This window comes from Scardinius erythrophthalmus (genome assembly GCF_964197995.2).
Source record: "Scardinius erythrophthalmus genome assembly, chromosome: 25".
In the NCBI taxonomy this organism is placed as follows: Eukaryota; Metazoa; Chordata; class Actinopteri; order Cypriniformes; family Leuciscidae; genus Scardinius; species Scardinius erythrophthalmus.
In genome coordinates, this window is record NC_138245.1 from 8,432,250 (window position 1) to 8,447,297 (window position 15,048).

At 38.2% G+C, this 15,048-nt stretch overlaps 1 protein-coding gene across 1 annotated transcript; it reads left to right on the plus strand.

Moving 5' to 3' along the window:
- The first annotated feature begins 4,032 nt into the window (after positions 1–4,032).
- tmem38a (transmembrane protein 38A) lies at positions 4,033–14,230 on the plus strand. The gene is made up of 6 exons (XM_081357787.1): positions 4,033–4,304; positions 8,902–9,058; positions 10,020–10,204; positions 10,332–10,419; positions 10,699–10,816; positions 13,554–14,230. Exons 1-6 carry the CDS (start codon positions 4,181–4,183, stop codon positions 13,764–13,766), a joined length of 885 nt encoding a protein of 294 aa, XP_081213913.1. The 5' UTR covers positions 4,033–4,180; the 3' UTR covers positions 13,767–14,230.
- The last annotated feature ends 818 nt before the right edge of the window (positions 14,231–15,048 follow it).

Here is a 15,048-nt window from a genome sequence, read left to right on the forward strand (position 1 = left end):
ATCCCACAATGCTATGCGGTGGCTGTAAAATAATGCTTCTACAGTGTAGTTACAACAAAATTACAGGACTGTCCATAAATTTCCCGTCATGCATTTGTATTTACAATAAAAACATGAATACAATATGTTGTTGTAAATTTTATTGTAAAAATTACATCAATTGCTAACAGTGTAGATGCATTAACATTACCGGCGTTTGTACATTGTTTGTCCTGATATTATTGAACTATTTATTTATTTTTCAGATTGAAATGTTCTGTCCGTTTTGTGCTGCAAACCACTTCGGTATCAGAGCACATCGACAAGTCTGTCATAATAAAAAAGAAACACTTACCTCTTGTAGCCGTCACTGATTATGGCCCCCCTGGAAACATTTCCGTTGTGTCTTTGCAGTTTGCAGTTCGTTTCCCTATTTGCTCGTGCTGTGAAAATTTGCAGCGTACGTGATGTGAAATCGACGAAGTTGTTTTCTGAATATGTAGTTGTTGTGGCGTTTGTATGTGTTTTCTGAATTTGGAGGTGTTTTCTGAATATGTAGTTGTTGTGGCGTTTGTATGTGTTGTGACCCTTCTCGGCCACCGTAGTACTTTGACCAAGGTACAAAAAACAAGCTATTGCCATCAGAAAAAAGAAAAAGAAAAACACACACACACACACACACACACACACACACACACACACACACACACACACACACACATGAATTTCCCATGTTTTCCATTCTAAATTGATATTTCAATGTTCACCATGTTACATGACCAAAAATCCATTCCATGCTACTATTGAAACACCAAACTAAAGGCTATAATGCAAAGAAAGCATATTCAAAGAATAGCATATGACAGGATTATAATTTTTCGGTAGTATTATATCACATCGTGAGTGTATATGTGATCCTGGATCACAAACGCACGGGTATACACTCACCTAAAGGATTATTAGGAACACCTGTTCAATTTCTCATTAATGCAATTATCTAATCAACCAATCACATGGCAGTTGCTTCAATGCATTTAGGGGTGTGGTCCTGGTCAAGACAATCTCCTGAACTCCAAACTGAATGTCAGAATGGGAAAGAAAGGTGATTTAAGCAATTTTGAGTGTGGCATGGTTGTTGGTGCCAGATGGGCCGGTCTGCTCAGTTACTGGGCAATCTGCTCAGTTACTGGGATTTTCACGCACAACCATTTCTAGGGTTTACAAAGAATGGTGTGAAAAGGGAAAAACATCCAGTATGCGGCAGTCCTGTGGGCGAAAATGCCTTGTTGATGCTAGAGGTCAGAGGAGAATGGGCCGACTGATTCAAGCTGATAGAAGAGCAACTTTGACTGAAATAACCACTCGTTACAACCGAGGTATGCAGCAAAGCATTTGTGAAGCCACAACACGCACAACCTTGAGGCGGATGGGCTACAACAGCAGAAGACCCCACCAGGTACCACTCATCTCCACAACAAATAGGAAAAAGAGGCTACAATTTGCACGAGCTCACCAAAATTGGACAGTTGAAGACTGGAAAAATGTTGCCTGGTCTGATGAGTCTCGATTTCTGTTGAGACATTCAGATGGTAGAGTTAGAATTTGGCGTAAACAGAATGAGAACATGGATCCATCATGACTTGTTACCACTGTGCAGGCTGGTGGTGGTGGTGTAATGGTGTGGGGGATGTTTTCTTGGCACACTTTAGGCCCCTTAGAGCCAATTGGGCATTGTTTAAATGCCACGGCCTACCTGAGCATTGTTTCTGACCATGTCCATCCCTTTATGACCACCATGTACCCATCCTCTGATGGCTACTTCCAGCAGGATAATGCACCATGTCACAAAGCTTGAATCATTTCAAATTGGTTTCTTGAACATGACAATGAGTTCACTGTACTAAAATGGCCCCCACAGTCACCAGATCTCAACCCAATAGAGCATCTTTGGGATGTGGTGGAACGGGAGCTTCGTGCCCTGGATGTGCATCCCACAAATCTCCATCAACTGCAAGATGCTATCCTATCAATATGGGCCAACATTTCTAAAGAATGCTTTCAGCACCTTGTTGAATCAATGCCACGTAGAATTAAGGCAGTTCTGAAGGCGAAAGGGGGTCAAACACAGTATTAGTATGGTGTTCCTAATAATCCTTTAGGTGAGTGTATTTGTGGCAATAGCCAACAATGCATTGTATGGGTCAAAATTATAGATTTTTCTTTTTCTACTGTTCCATGAAGATATTTTGAAAATTTCCTACCAAAAATATATAAAACATTTATTTTTGTGAGTGAATGCAGCATAATCGCGAACAAAAATGGACAACTTTAAAGGCAATTTTCTCAATGTTTCGATTTTTTTTGCACCCTCAGATTCCAGATTTTTAGATCTTGGCCAAATACTGTCCCATCCCAACAAATCCATACATCAATGGAAAGCTTATTTATTAAGCTTTCATATTATGTTTAAATCTCAATTTAAAAAAATTTACCCACGTGACCCACGGGTCACATATTAGCACCATTTGTTGTTTTCTTGGGGCATCTGAGCGTTTGGGAAGCGGTGACGCATGACATCACGGGGGTTAACACTTTCTTTATTTACTGGACAATTAATAAGCCCACATCTATCTGGAATCTGGAATTCGTATTAACTTGTAATAACATAATGAAAATCCCTGTTCCCTTTTTAGGCAAATGTTATTAGCTTGGTCCCTCATCTTTAAACACAACTGTACGCCTCACTCTTATAATTAAGAATAATAAGGACATAAACCTTTTTTTTTTTTGATAGTAAATTTTTTATTATTTTTGTATCTCAACTTTTCAGTCAAAATGGTTCCACTACTCTGAATTTTTAGTAAAGCATGGAATTCCTGTTACTTCAAAACAGTTTGCAATTGTGGTGCTTTTTAAAGGATTTTCTTTTTTGTCTTTGTCACGATACCACACAGAAAACAGGGATAGATCCAAGTGCAGTTTATTGGGAATCCGCAAATCGTAATCCAGTCCAGGCAGGGGTCAAAATCCACAAAAACAGTCCATAAACAAGAAACAAAACACAAACAGTCAAGAAACAGATCTTCAAAGTGGTGTGACAAAATACAAGGACTCCGTGACACATACTAAACCAGACAGGGTTATATACACACAGAACTAACAATGAAACAGGGAACAGCTGGGAACAATGATGACGGGAAACAGCTGAGTGCAATAAACAGTGATTGGTACAGACAAGGATTGTGGGGAATGCAGTACAGAATTGTGACAGACACCGTGGGGAAGGAGGACATCTGGTGGTGACCCAGGGAACATAAACCAGACACTGTGACAGTCTTTTTGTCACTCATTGGATCTGTGTAAGACATTAAACAGTGCCTTTCTTCATCCAAAAAAAAAAAAACAATAAGAATATTCGAGTCTTGTTTCAGAAGGAATCTGTTCCTATGCCATATGTCATTTCTTAATGGCTTTGTAAGTGACATTCCCTGGAAAAAAAGTTTGTTATGCGAATCCTAACTTTGAATTTACATTATGGAAATGTAATTTTTGGTTTTCACGAATGTGAAAAGAAAAGTGAAATTTATCTTATTTTCTCTTAGCTAAATATCACATTCACAAATGTAAATTTTCTAAATGCAATTCTCTTTTTTTTAAGATTTAACCTGAAATGAAAATGAATTTCGAATCTTTTGAGTTCTCTTAAAACGTAAAAGCTATAAGAACAGTTGCTGTGTTTAAGGACTTAATCTGGACTGAGAGACTGAAGGACTCTGGAGTATTGTTGTATTATGTTATGACAATGATGATAATTGTTGTTAATGTTTTTTTTTCCTCACTTTTCTTTTCTTCAAGTATTTATAAAAAAAAAAAAAAAAGCAGGGGCCATGACCATGGAAATATGAAACAATGACTTTTATTTGATTTATTTATTCATTATTATTATTATTTATTATTTTATTTTTTATTTTTTATTTTTTCGAAATGGCTTGATAATCGATTCGGCGCGCGCATGTCGCGGTCATCCAGTAAGTGGCAGTACCTCCTCCGCGCGAGCAGTGTCCGTGTGTGTTGATTTCACCTCAGTAGAGTGCGCCTGAGCTTGCTGAGTATTAATAGGCATCTGCATGTGAGTGAACCCTTTCACTCGTGCACACGGCGAGTCTCTTGAAGATCTGTTCATGCGGTAGGGTCGAACATCATGGATGTGCTAGATGTCCTTAATCTGGGCGAAATTGCCCAGTATTTCTCGAAAATGGCGATGTTTCCAGTTTTTGATCTCGCTTATTATATCGTGTCAATTCTCTACCTCAAATATGAACCAGGTAAGTGGAATTGTTGTTTAGAGATAACAACAGAATCTTGCTGTAGAGCTTTATTTTGGTTCAATTAAAATGACGATTTGTTTTATATTTAGGCATTTACATAATTTAGATCAATAACATGGGCTACTAATTACAATAATTAACAGCTTTAATATGAAACAATTCATTCTCAATTCATAGGCTAATTATTGTTTTCAACAAGTGTTATGTAATTTGTCTCAGGGTTCTTTATAACTCTGACATTGTTTTTGCAATAGAATGCAGAACAGTCCTGTTCGTCCGTAGGCTATTCAATATTTTATCCATGTCTCTACGTCTCAATCAGTATTTTCTCTATGGTGAAGAGTTGTCCCACTCTCGAAGAGCCTCCTCGAAACACGATAGAGTCCGTGCGCATTCCACTGCAAGTCTCACTGCAATAAATAGAAGCGCCCTAAATAGACAGCAGCAGAGGAGAGGACAAAACGAAGCCTAGTAAATTTGTTAAGCAAATTCATGTTTGTCAGGATCGTTTTACTACGACTTCCTATTATTCCCAATGATGATTCTCTACCTGAACTTCAAAAAAAAAGAAAAGAAAAAAAAAGAAAGAACAAGTAATAGCCTACCATTAGGCTATAGGCTATATAAGCGTGTGTTTTTTTTTTTTTGTTTGTTTTTTTTTTTTTTTGCATTATGGCAATGAGAATGAGATTTTTTTATGTGAATTGGGGGAAATATGCTCAACTGTTTTTAATTTTGGGGTGACATTTTGACTTGTGCAATTCCCACATTAGTAATACACCAGCAGTAATAGTTTTAGGTGAGATTTATTTTTCCATGCTTTAATTTAATGAGTTGTCTGATGAAAACAAGAGTAATAGTTGATCACCACAACATGCCATCACTTAAAATGGTATCATATATTCAGATATACCAGGGCACAGTTATAGAATATAATACTCTCATACCATTTACATACAATTCACAAACTTGTGATAAAGCACCATATTAGACGGTGAAGAATTTGATATACTGTATCATGCATATATACAGTATATCCACCACTTTGTCCAAACATTAGCCAGTTGCTAGCTGAAGCTCATCCTGTCAGCTGTTTTTGCATGTTGGATGTCGTGGTGTGAAACAGGTCTGCAGTTTGAGACGAACAAAAAGCTTTAGGCTTCTGTTTATTTTTAGGCCACATTCGAGAGGATCATTTTTCATTCAAAATGCCTGTTGGGTGTGTAACTACCCAAGCTAGACCTGCTTCTGTGAGATGTGTTCATCCCTGGAGATTTCAGAGGGGTGGTGTGGACCCCAAGATCTTGATATACGACATGTCTTAGTGGTGTCAGAAATCACGTGGTAAACCCTACACTGCTTTAGAGAGTAATGTTTTGGATGGTATACACTGTATATAGCTTAAAGGTATAGTTCACCCAAAAATGAAAATTAGCTACCCCATGATATACTCACCCTCAAGCAGGTGTGTGTGACATTCTTCTTTCAGACGAATACAATCGGAGTTATATAAAAAAAATGTCCTGGCTCTTTATAACTGCAGTGAATGCCCGTTTCTGTTTTGAAGTGCATTCATCCATGATAAAAGTGCTCCACACATCTCCGGGGGTTAATAAAGGCCTTCTGAATTGAAGCGATGCGTTAGTGTAAGAAAAATATCCATATTTAAAACTTTATTGACTAAAATTATAACCATCGTGTTAATCGTGTCAACCATTATAAAGCTTGGACAGTTTTTAATATAACTCTGATTGTATTCGTTTGAAAGAAGAATGTCATATACACCTAGGATGGCTTGAGGGTGAGTAAATCATTGGCTAATTTTGGGTGAACTATCCCTTTAAGAAAAGCTACTTGTGATGAACTTTTTTTTCTGTCAGTTTATTCAAAAATTAAAATAAATTTTATAAATAATTTTTTAATAAAGTTATAGCTGAAAAACTTAAATGTTGCGAAAATTTTGTTTTACATTTAATAAAGTACATTGGGCTCCCAAAGTCTGAGACTGTTACAAGATGAAGAAGAAGATGAAGACAGGTTTATAGAACATAAACAAGGTTTTATTAAACTAGAAGGCAGCAGGCATAACATTGTGCACTAACACAAATAACAGCTAAATGCTAAATGATAAAGCAGCTAAATGATAAGCAGCTGAGGTGAATGGTTAGTGTCCATGGAAACAGTGGCGGGAAACAAAGAGAAAGAACACATGTGACTGATGAATACAAACTAAAAGTCCATGAAAGTGAAACTAATGAATGGGTCCAGATATCCCTGACAGAACCCCCCTCCCAGTAGGCGCGACCTTGTGACATAAAAGAAGAAGTGAGGGAGGGATGGAGGGGTTTTGGAAGTGGCCAAGGCGATGACGCAAGAAAGAAGACAGGAGATGGTGAAGGGATGTTGATATCCGGACAAAGATGAGACCCCGGCGGCGATTATGGTAGACGTCCAAAGGAACGGACCTAGAGCCGACAGACGACAGCCCACAGCGGAGTCGAGGGAGGGAGGAGCCAAGGTGGAGTAGAGGCTGACGTCAACTGGGGGACGACCGACGGAGGCGGAGGCGATGGATCCCAGGGTGCAGACAGAGAGCCTGCTCCATCACCGGCACAGGAGGCCTAGGCGATGCTGCGGCTACGAGCGTCTGAGGTGAAGCCAGAGTGCCTGAGGACTGAGATGATGCCGGTGGAGGAACGGAGCATAGCGCAAGATCCGCAAGTCTGTGGTGGAGGTGGAGTGACGACTGACTGAGGGGGAGCCGATGGAACGAGGGAACCCAGTGGAGTTGAAAGGCTGAGGGTGTCTGGTGGAGCCAAATGTGGGAGGAACCAAATGTGGGAGGAGCCAAGGCGAAGCCGACAGGTCGACGGAGCGAGCTGATCACAGGCCGGAGGCAGAGCCACAAAATCCACTCGCTCAGGCATTGATTGTGGTTGCTCGACCTGAGGCTCGACGTTACAGCATGGCATTCCAGGATATAGCGAAGGGCTACAAACCCCCAGCAGAGGTTGGGCTGGAGGATTACCTGAGAAGGGCAGTGACGGAGGCAGATGGAGACAAGACGAGCTTGAAGGTCCAAGTCCAAGCAGGTCCTTGTGTGAAACAGCGATGAAGGTTCTGAACAAACAGACAAATCAGAGTTCAAAGAGTCCATTGTGATGTCTAGAAACAGTGATGAATGTTCTGAAAAAACAAACCAATTACTGTCCAAAAAAATTCATAGTGCTGTCTAGGAAGAGCTCATCACTCTTCATGAAACGGGATGGGGTGGGAGACGATACCTTGATAAGTCCATAAGACGATAAGTCCACAAGCCAGCCCTCAGTCTATATTTCCGCCATTATACCCTAGAACAGATGTCGCAGGCTCACGCCCCTGGTCAGACTCACAGGGGGGCTCCTCTTCCGGGCCGAGGGTCAAAGCTGTCCACATATCCTCGCGCTCTGGCTGAAGCGTCAGGGCTCATACAATTCCTCCGTGGTCGCAGGTGGTGAAACGGGCTCTGGGTCCGGTGAGTTGATGGCGTCCCTCCTGTTTAGTCCAGAGGTATCTGGCAGGTCTACAGGATGGTGATAGTTAGCCCCGATCCAGAACAAAGACTTCAGGGTCTCGTCGTTGAAGGGGCTGGTGATGGCAAGACGACAGAAGTTTTCAGTAAAACTCAAAAGATCCAGGCTCTCACAAGTGATCGCAGCGAATTTGGCTGCATCATCCATTGTTGTTCTGACAAGATGAAGAAGAAGATGGACGACAGGATTATAAAACATAAACAAGGTTTTATTAAACTAGAAGGCAGCAGGTGTAACAGTGTGCACTAACACAAATAACAACTGACAACTGAAGCGTGAACAAGGTGGAACATAAATACACAGTGGTGATGAACTAAATGATTAGCAGCTGAGAATGAATGGTTAGTGTTCGAACGGGTCCAGATATCCAGAGACCACTGAAACACTACTTTTTTGCATTTTTCTCATTTCTTATCAAAACCATATGTTGTTAATGTACGTTATTAGCTACTATACACAATTTGAATGAAGCAATTTAAAAATTTGAAGTATGTTGATGGATTTCTGAAACTCTTTGGTGTGTCTGTGTATGAACTTCACAAGTTTATTCAAAACCTGATCCATGTTATCCAAAATGTATTGACTCTTTGTATAAAGGAGTTAAGTGATTAGTTCACCCCAAAATAAAAATGTTCTCTTTATTTACTCTTTATAACCCTCGTGTTGTTCTAAAACCTTTTTTGGAGTATGGTGAACTTTTCGGTGCAATTACAGTACAGTGAACTTTCAGGCTCTAATAAGAACAAAGTACCCTAAAAAATATCATAAAAGTACATGAGAGAAGTCAATTTTTTTTAATGAATCAGTTAATGCAGTTTTTTGACTCAACTGATCCATGAATCCAGTTCACTGCAAGGGAATATTTTCACTGAATAACTATATCTTGAAGTTTCTCTTTTGTGTTGGAAGAACAGAATTGAACTTTTTAAATGAAAGTTTATGGAGTTTTAGACTTTTTTGTAAATGTTAAGGGTTGAAAAGTGAAAGTGTTATTGTCATATGTAATGGTCTGTGTTGATCAGGTGCTGTGGAAGTGTCCCGTAGAAGCCCAGTGGCCTCATGGCTCTGTGCAATGCTCTACTGTTTTGGGAGCTACATACTAGCAGACATCATGCTTGGTGTGTCTCCCATCGACTATTTCCATAACAACAGTCACATCCTCCTGGCCTCAGCTGTGTGGTGAGGATCTTTGAAATGGTTCAATGCATGTCCACTTTGAAGTTACCTCGAAGATTATTTCAAGAACTTTAAGACAGACCTTGATGTAAAATGAAAATTGTGCTTTTGCATCCTTAACCAGTTTATAACATGATAATAATTTAATTATAATGTCAAAACTCATTGTAATGAGTCATCTTTCAGAATATTACATGACAGTGTGCATATGTTTGAATTTGTAGTAATGTAATATATCACAAAATAGTTAATTTCGCTGGAAATGTAACAAAAAAAGTAATAAAAAAGAAGTTACAATTAAGACTAACATTATATTTAAAAAAAAATATTTCCAGCAAAAATAATAATTATTGATAGTTTTTTTACCATTTCTATTTTTGATAACCCAATGAAATATCTGATTTGAACTCTTAACTTTTCAAAGTGCTATAAGTGCAGTAAAACAATATTACTAAGAGAAAAAATAATTTTATCAAACAAATAGTCCTCACTGTACATTCCGATTGCATTAGACACATCTGAAGCCATTATAAATAGCTGATATGTGACTTGCACAGTTACAATCTATATTAATGTGGTAAGTTGCCAAGAACCTGTAAACAACTAAACTACTTTGTTTTACATCCCTTAATAACAGCTCTCTCCACATCTTGACTTATTTGGGATATGTCCCACTCTGTATTTCCACATTTACTCCATGTTTCTTCATTGATTACATGTGCAAATAACGTAAAGCAGTTCTGTAGACTAATAGCTGCATGAATATATCAAAATATATAGCAAAACATTGACCAGCTAACACATTTCTTCCATGGCAAGGTTTATACCATCATACCGCCCAACCCTATTCACTACCTAGTTCACTACCTTTATGAAATCCTCTTGCCAACATGAGAAACTGTAAACAATAGGGTTGTTGCGTGAGTATCGATTTATCAGAATGAGTTTTTTCTCTCTTTTTCAGGTACTTGATTTTCTTCTGCCCTCTTAACCTGTTCTACAAATGCGTGGCGTTTCTGCCTGTGAAACTCGTCCTAGTGGCCTTGAAAGAAGTGGTCCGGACTCGTAAAATCGCTGCTGGAGTCCATCACGCTCACCATGCGTATCACCATGGCTGGCTGATCATGGTCATTACTGGTTATGTCAAGGGTAAGTATCTTATATCTCCAGTGGGATATATTTTTGGGGGTCATGTAACACTTCCATAAGACCCGTTAAAAACTCTTGCTTGGGAGATCTGTGCCGCTCTGCTGATTGTTTCTGTTAATACTCACAGGGTCAGGGGTCGCTCTCATGTCCAATTTCGAGCAGCTGTTGCGAGGAGTCTGGAAGCCAGAGACCAATGAAGTTCTCAACATGTCATTGTGAGTGGTCTGTTCACTAGTGAAAACCTTTGGTGGTACACAAATAGAATGTTTGGAAGTCATCTCTTTCTACTGACATGTTATAGTGAACATATCTGTTTAAATTATTATTATTATTATTATTATTTTAAACACCGTAAAGTAGCAGAAAGGTAGTTCATATGACTCATGCCTTTTTAATCCATCATTCCAAGTCAATGAAATTATGAGAAAGAGCTGTTTAAGTTTTACATGAATGAATTATATAAAAGTGTAGAATGTGATTCTTGTATTTTTCAGCCCTACCAAGGCCAGTCTTTATGGAGCCATTCTGTTCACACTTCAGGAGGCTAACTTGCTCCCTGTGTCAAAGAGCATGCTTATCTGCCTCTTCACACTCTTCATGGCCACATCCAAGGTAATTCAGCCTCTTTTAGAGAAATTCAGTAAATGAGACAGAACATTGTCAATACCTGCACAGCCAAAGACTGATATACAAAGACGGTGCACTCTTATTATTTATGAACCATGAGGAACTGCAACATGCAATATGGCGGAATGCATCCCGCCTTCTAAATGAAAGAACCAATCGCTGATTGGTGAAGTCATTGTGTCACTGCAGCTGCTGTGCCGTTAGAAACTCTGGTTCCCATAGAAGCTGGTCTAGCCTGAAAAATTATATTTGAGCTTAATAAACAACATCTGTTGGACAGTTCATGTCAGATTTTGCTGCTGATTTAAAATATGTTATTTAATTGGGAGTTCAGCAAGCAGTATTTGAGATTTCAGGATTCCACCATTCAAATAAACCTTGGATTGGTCTTGGATGCCTGAAATAGCTGCCTGGAGGCATTGCAAATATGGCCGCTGAGTGAACAGACTTTCCTTGAAAGGGACTTTGGCACAGCTCATTCAATGTGGTTAAATAGATACAGTATATGTGGGTATGCTATTGAAATCCATCTTCTAAAAAAGGAATAAAGAAAAGCAATGCTTTTTTAGTTCTCTGAACAACTATCCTAAGCTACACTACTTTCTGAATTTGAATCTAAATTCCTTTTTTCACCAAATGCCAATAGATTGTCAAGGCAAATACAGATGTCTTGTTCAGCAGTTTAATCTGTCATTATCGCTTTTTTATATATCATACTGTTATATTATGAAGTGAACTCTGCTTTGCAAAATAGTCTCTCACATAGATGGGAAGTCTGTTGTTCCAAACTATATATTTTTAAAATGGAACATAAAAAGAAACAATTTGAAGAATGTTGTTGCAGCTCTTTGCCATAAAATGAGGAAGCATTGGGCCACAATCAGGCCGACAAGAATTGAATACTTCCTCGGCACTGGCTGGAGTCTGGGTACTAAAACTGAGCCGACACTGCCGGCATTGGGCCACAATCACGTCTGCAAAAATGGCACACTAAGCCGGTACTGGTCCGAGACTGGGTACTGAAACTGAGCCAACACTGGGTCTCAATCATGGCAGCAAAAAATGGTACTATTAGCCGGTACTGGTCTGAGTATTGTTTGCTGAATTAAAAAATATACTTGCACTTAATCTTATACAGAATGGAATGTACCTTAGGTAGAATTTGTTTGCTTTTGGGCCCACTCTTTTCTCCCCTATTTCTGTCCGAAGCGAGCTGCAGCCATCTTTTGATGACCTTTTCAAACACTCCATCTGATGTCAGTACTTGCATTTCTTCGCACTGATAAAAAAAAAAAGATCAAGTAAAGTCAAGTCAGATTGTTTCAAATCAGCTTTACAGTGATAATAGGAAATTAATGCAAAAAAGATTGTTTTGCCTGTAGAGATCAATCACAATACTATAGACTGTTACTGATCCGTTTTTTTCTTTCAACATCAACAAAAGCCATCTTTACACTGCAGATTTGGAACAGAAGTAGCATCTGACATGGCATTTATACTTATTGACACAGACTATTTAATGCTGTTCATGTACATGTATTTACACACACACACAAAAAATGCGTAATCCAAATAAATAAATAAAACAACTCATTCGAGGGTGATGCTGCAATATCATCACAAACTCATTATTGTTGATTGTCGCTCCTGGTATTGTAATAGTGATCATTACTGTCGATTAATAGAATGCTTCTGTGGTGGAAAAAAAAGCATGTCATATTCTGGCTACAGACTAAGCAATTAAATCATTAATTTACTCATTTAGTTAGTTAAGAAAAAAAATAATTTGGGGAAAAAAATGAAAAAATATTAATGGGAATTAAAAAAAAATACACCAATAAATAACATAACGTTGTCCGGGAAAGGATATTACGTTTAAGGGTCACTGCTACATACAATTTACCACATTGTAAAAGGAGACCAACCCCCAGCACTCAGCCTAAACTGGCCATTACTGGGCCAGAGCTGGCTCACTTTTAGTGCCGCTGCAAGAACACGGCCGAGTGAGCTGACACTCAGCCGCAATTGGGCCGATTGCGCTGGCTACCTATATATATATATATATATATATATATTTATATATATAATTAAAGCAAAATGAAAGTAAATCCAATAATAATAAAACTAACCCTAACCCTAACCCAGTAATATTAAATAAAACAACTCTGAGCCAAATCCCCTAAAGAGGCACATTAGACTGAGGCTGAGGACAATATTCCTCACCCATCATATACAAGCTCAAAATGACATAATCATGAGCAAATAATGACAACATTTCCATTAAGCCTTTGGTGTATGCTTTTTTTTATTTATAAACATCATATATACAAAAATGTTGTGCTAGCTTCCAACCCTATGTATTAAAATTCTTCTCTTCCAAACTTGAACTTTGGAATGCAGCAAATTTCGCATTAGCTTGCGTTTCCGGTCTTCGCATGCGTATGAATTGAAGTCAGCGGAACAAAAAGTGTAGTGTGACTGTCCGTTAACATGTACTGTACACATATCATAGTGTACGCATAAAAAAAGAAGTATACTTTGTGCTCTAGCAACCGAATAGCAGTGCCCTGGCAACCACCCCCAACATCCATTAGGTCTTTGACTTTTTACTCAGGCATGCACCACTCACATTTTATTGAGAAAATGTAATCAATCTCAATAACTGAGACATTTCTAATGTCATTACTCAAGAACATTTCCTATTGTTTTATTAATTATACAGGTGTTTATGACGGCCCGACACTCTCACGGATCTCCGTTCGCCCTCATTGAGTCCTGGGTGTGCCACTTGCTATTCGGCTCCCCCCTTGGTATTGAAGATGCCCATGATCACCACCATCCCGCACCAGCCGCTGCTGCGCCCCTGTCCCCCGCCAAAACCAAGGAGGAACTGAGTGAAGGAACCCGCAAGAGGAAGTCGAAGAAAGCCGAGTAAAGTTACAACACAAAATCATCAACCCAACCTGTGATATGACAGAGCTGCCCAGCTCTGCTTGAGAAAGGAGGGAATTTGATATTAAACCAATGCAAGTTTCTCTTTTAATGGTGCTTTTAAATGACAGACATGCCACATAGGGACTCTGTATATAGCTTCCCCCTCTTTGCCAACATCTGTGTCTTTATTTATTTTCGTAATGTTTTCCATCAATGAAGCCCCATTTACCCCATGCACCTGATAATGTGCAGTATGACAATAACAGATGAATGAATGAAAGGCAGTGAGATGAGAGTTTGAGTTCAGGCTTCACTGAAGGGTCTGTCCAAATAACTTGATGAGACTCGTAGTTCACCGCTGGTTGACCCCATTTCCACAGCACACTGCTGCTTTTTACATCTAGTGGCACTGAAAAAAATATATTTTCAAGAAATAATTTCAAATAAAATATTTTTCAGCCAAAAGCACAAGTTGTTTCAAATTCTTCCAATTGTTTCTGCTGCTGCATTTGGAAAATGTTTGGGTTCGCATGACTTCAATCCTGGTCAAATCACTGCCTTGTGAGAATGCAGGTTTGAGGATGCAGACAAATAAAATGAGCATCTTTTTGTTGATCATTTCAGAATTGAAAGTTTTTCACATGTCACACATAATGAATTATTTTACTACTTTGTCAAGTTTATTTTAATGATGAAATTATTGGAATGATTTTCATGACATTTCATAGTTGAATAGGTTTTTTTTTTTTCATATCCTCAAACTGTTTTTTTAATTATAGGTTAATTATGTCAACCTATCTATCATCAAAATGACCTGTATTTTTGGTCATTACTCATTATCACAACAGAACTATTTAAGAAAAAGTGAATAGACTATTAATACTATTAACTATTAATAGAAAAAGTGTTTATAATCTAAGGTGTGTAGATGAAAAAAATTACAGTTGAAAAAATGAACCATTTGTTCACAAATTTGAAGCTATATACACCAGTAATAATGATTTTTATTGTCATAGTTCTTAATTTTTTATAAATCAATAGACTTACCGTCCACTAAAAAAAAAAAAAAAAAAAAAAAAATATATATATATATATATATATTTTTTTTTTCAATTCAAACAGAAATTAAGTTGACTGAATGTTTTTTTTTTAAATCCCTCAAATATATGATACATAGAATTAACCATTTCTTGCCATGAGGAATCAAGGCTATTAATCATACTGACATAATAATAAATCTTATGTTTTCAAGGACTGCTTAGGCCTACCGGATTGAATGAATC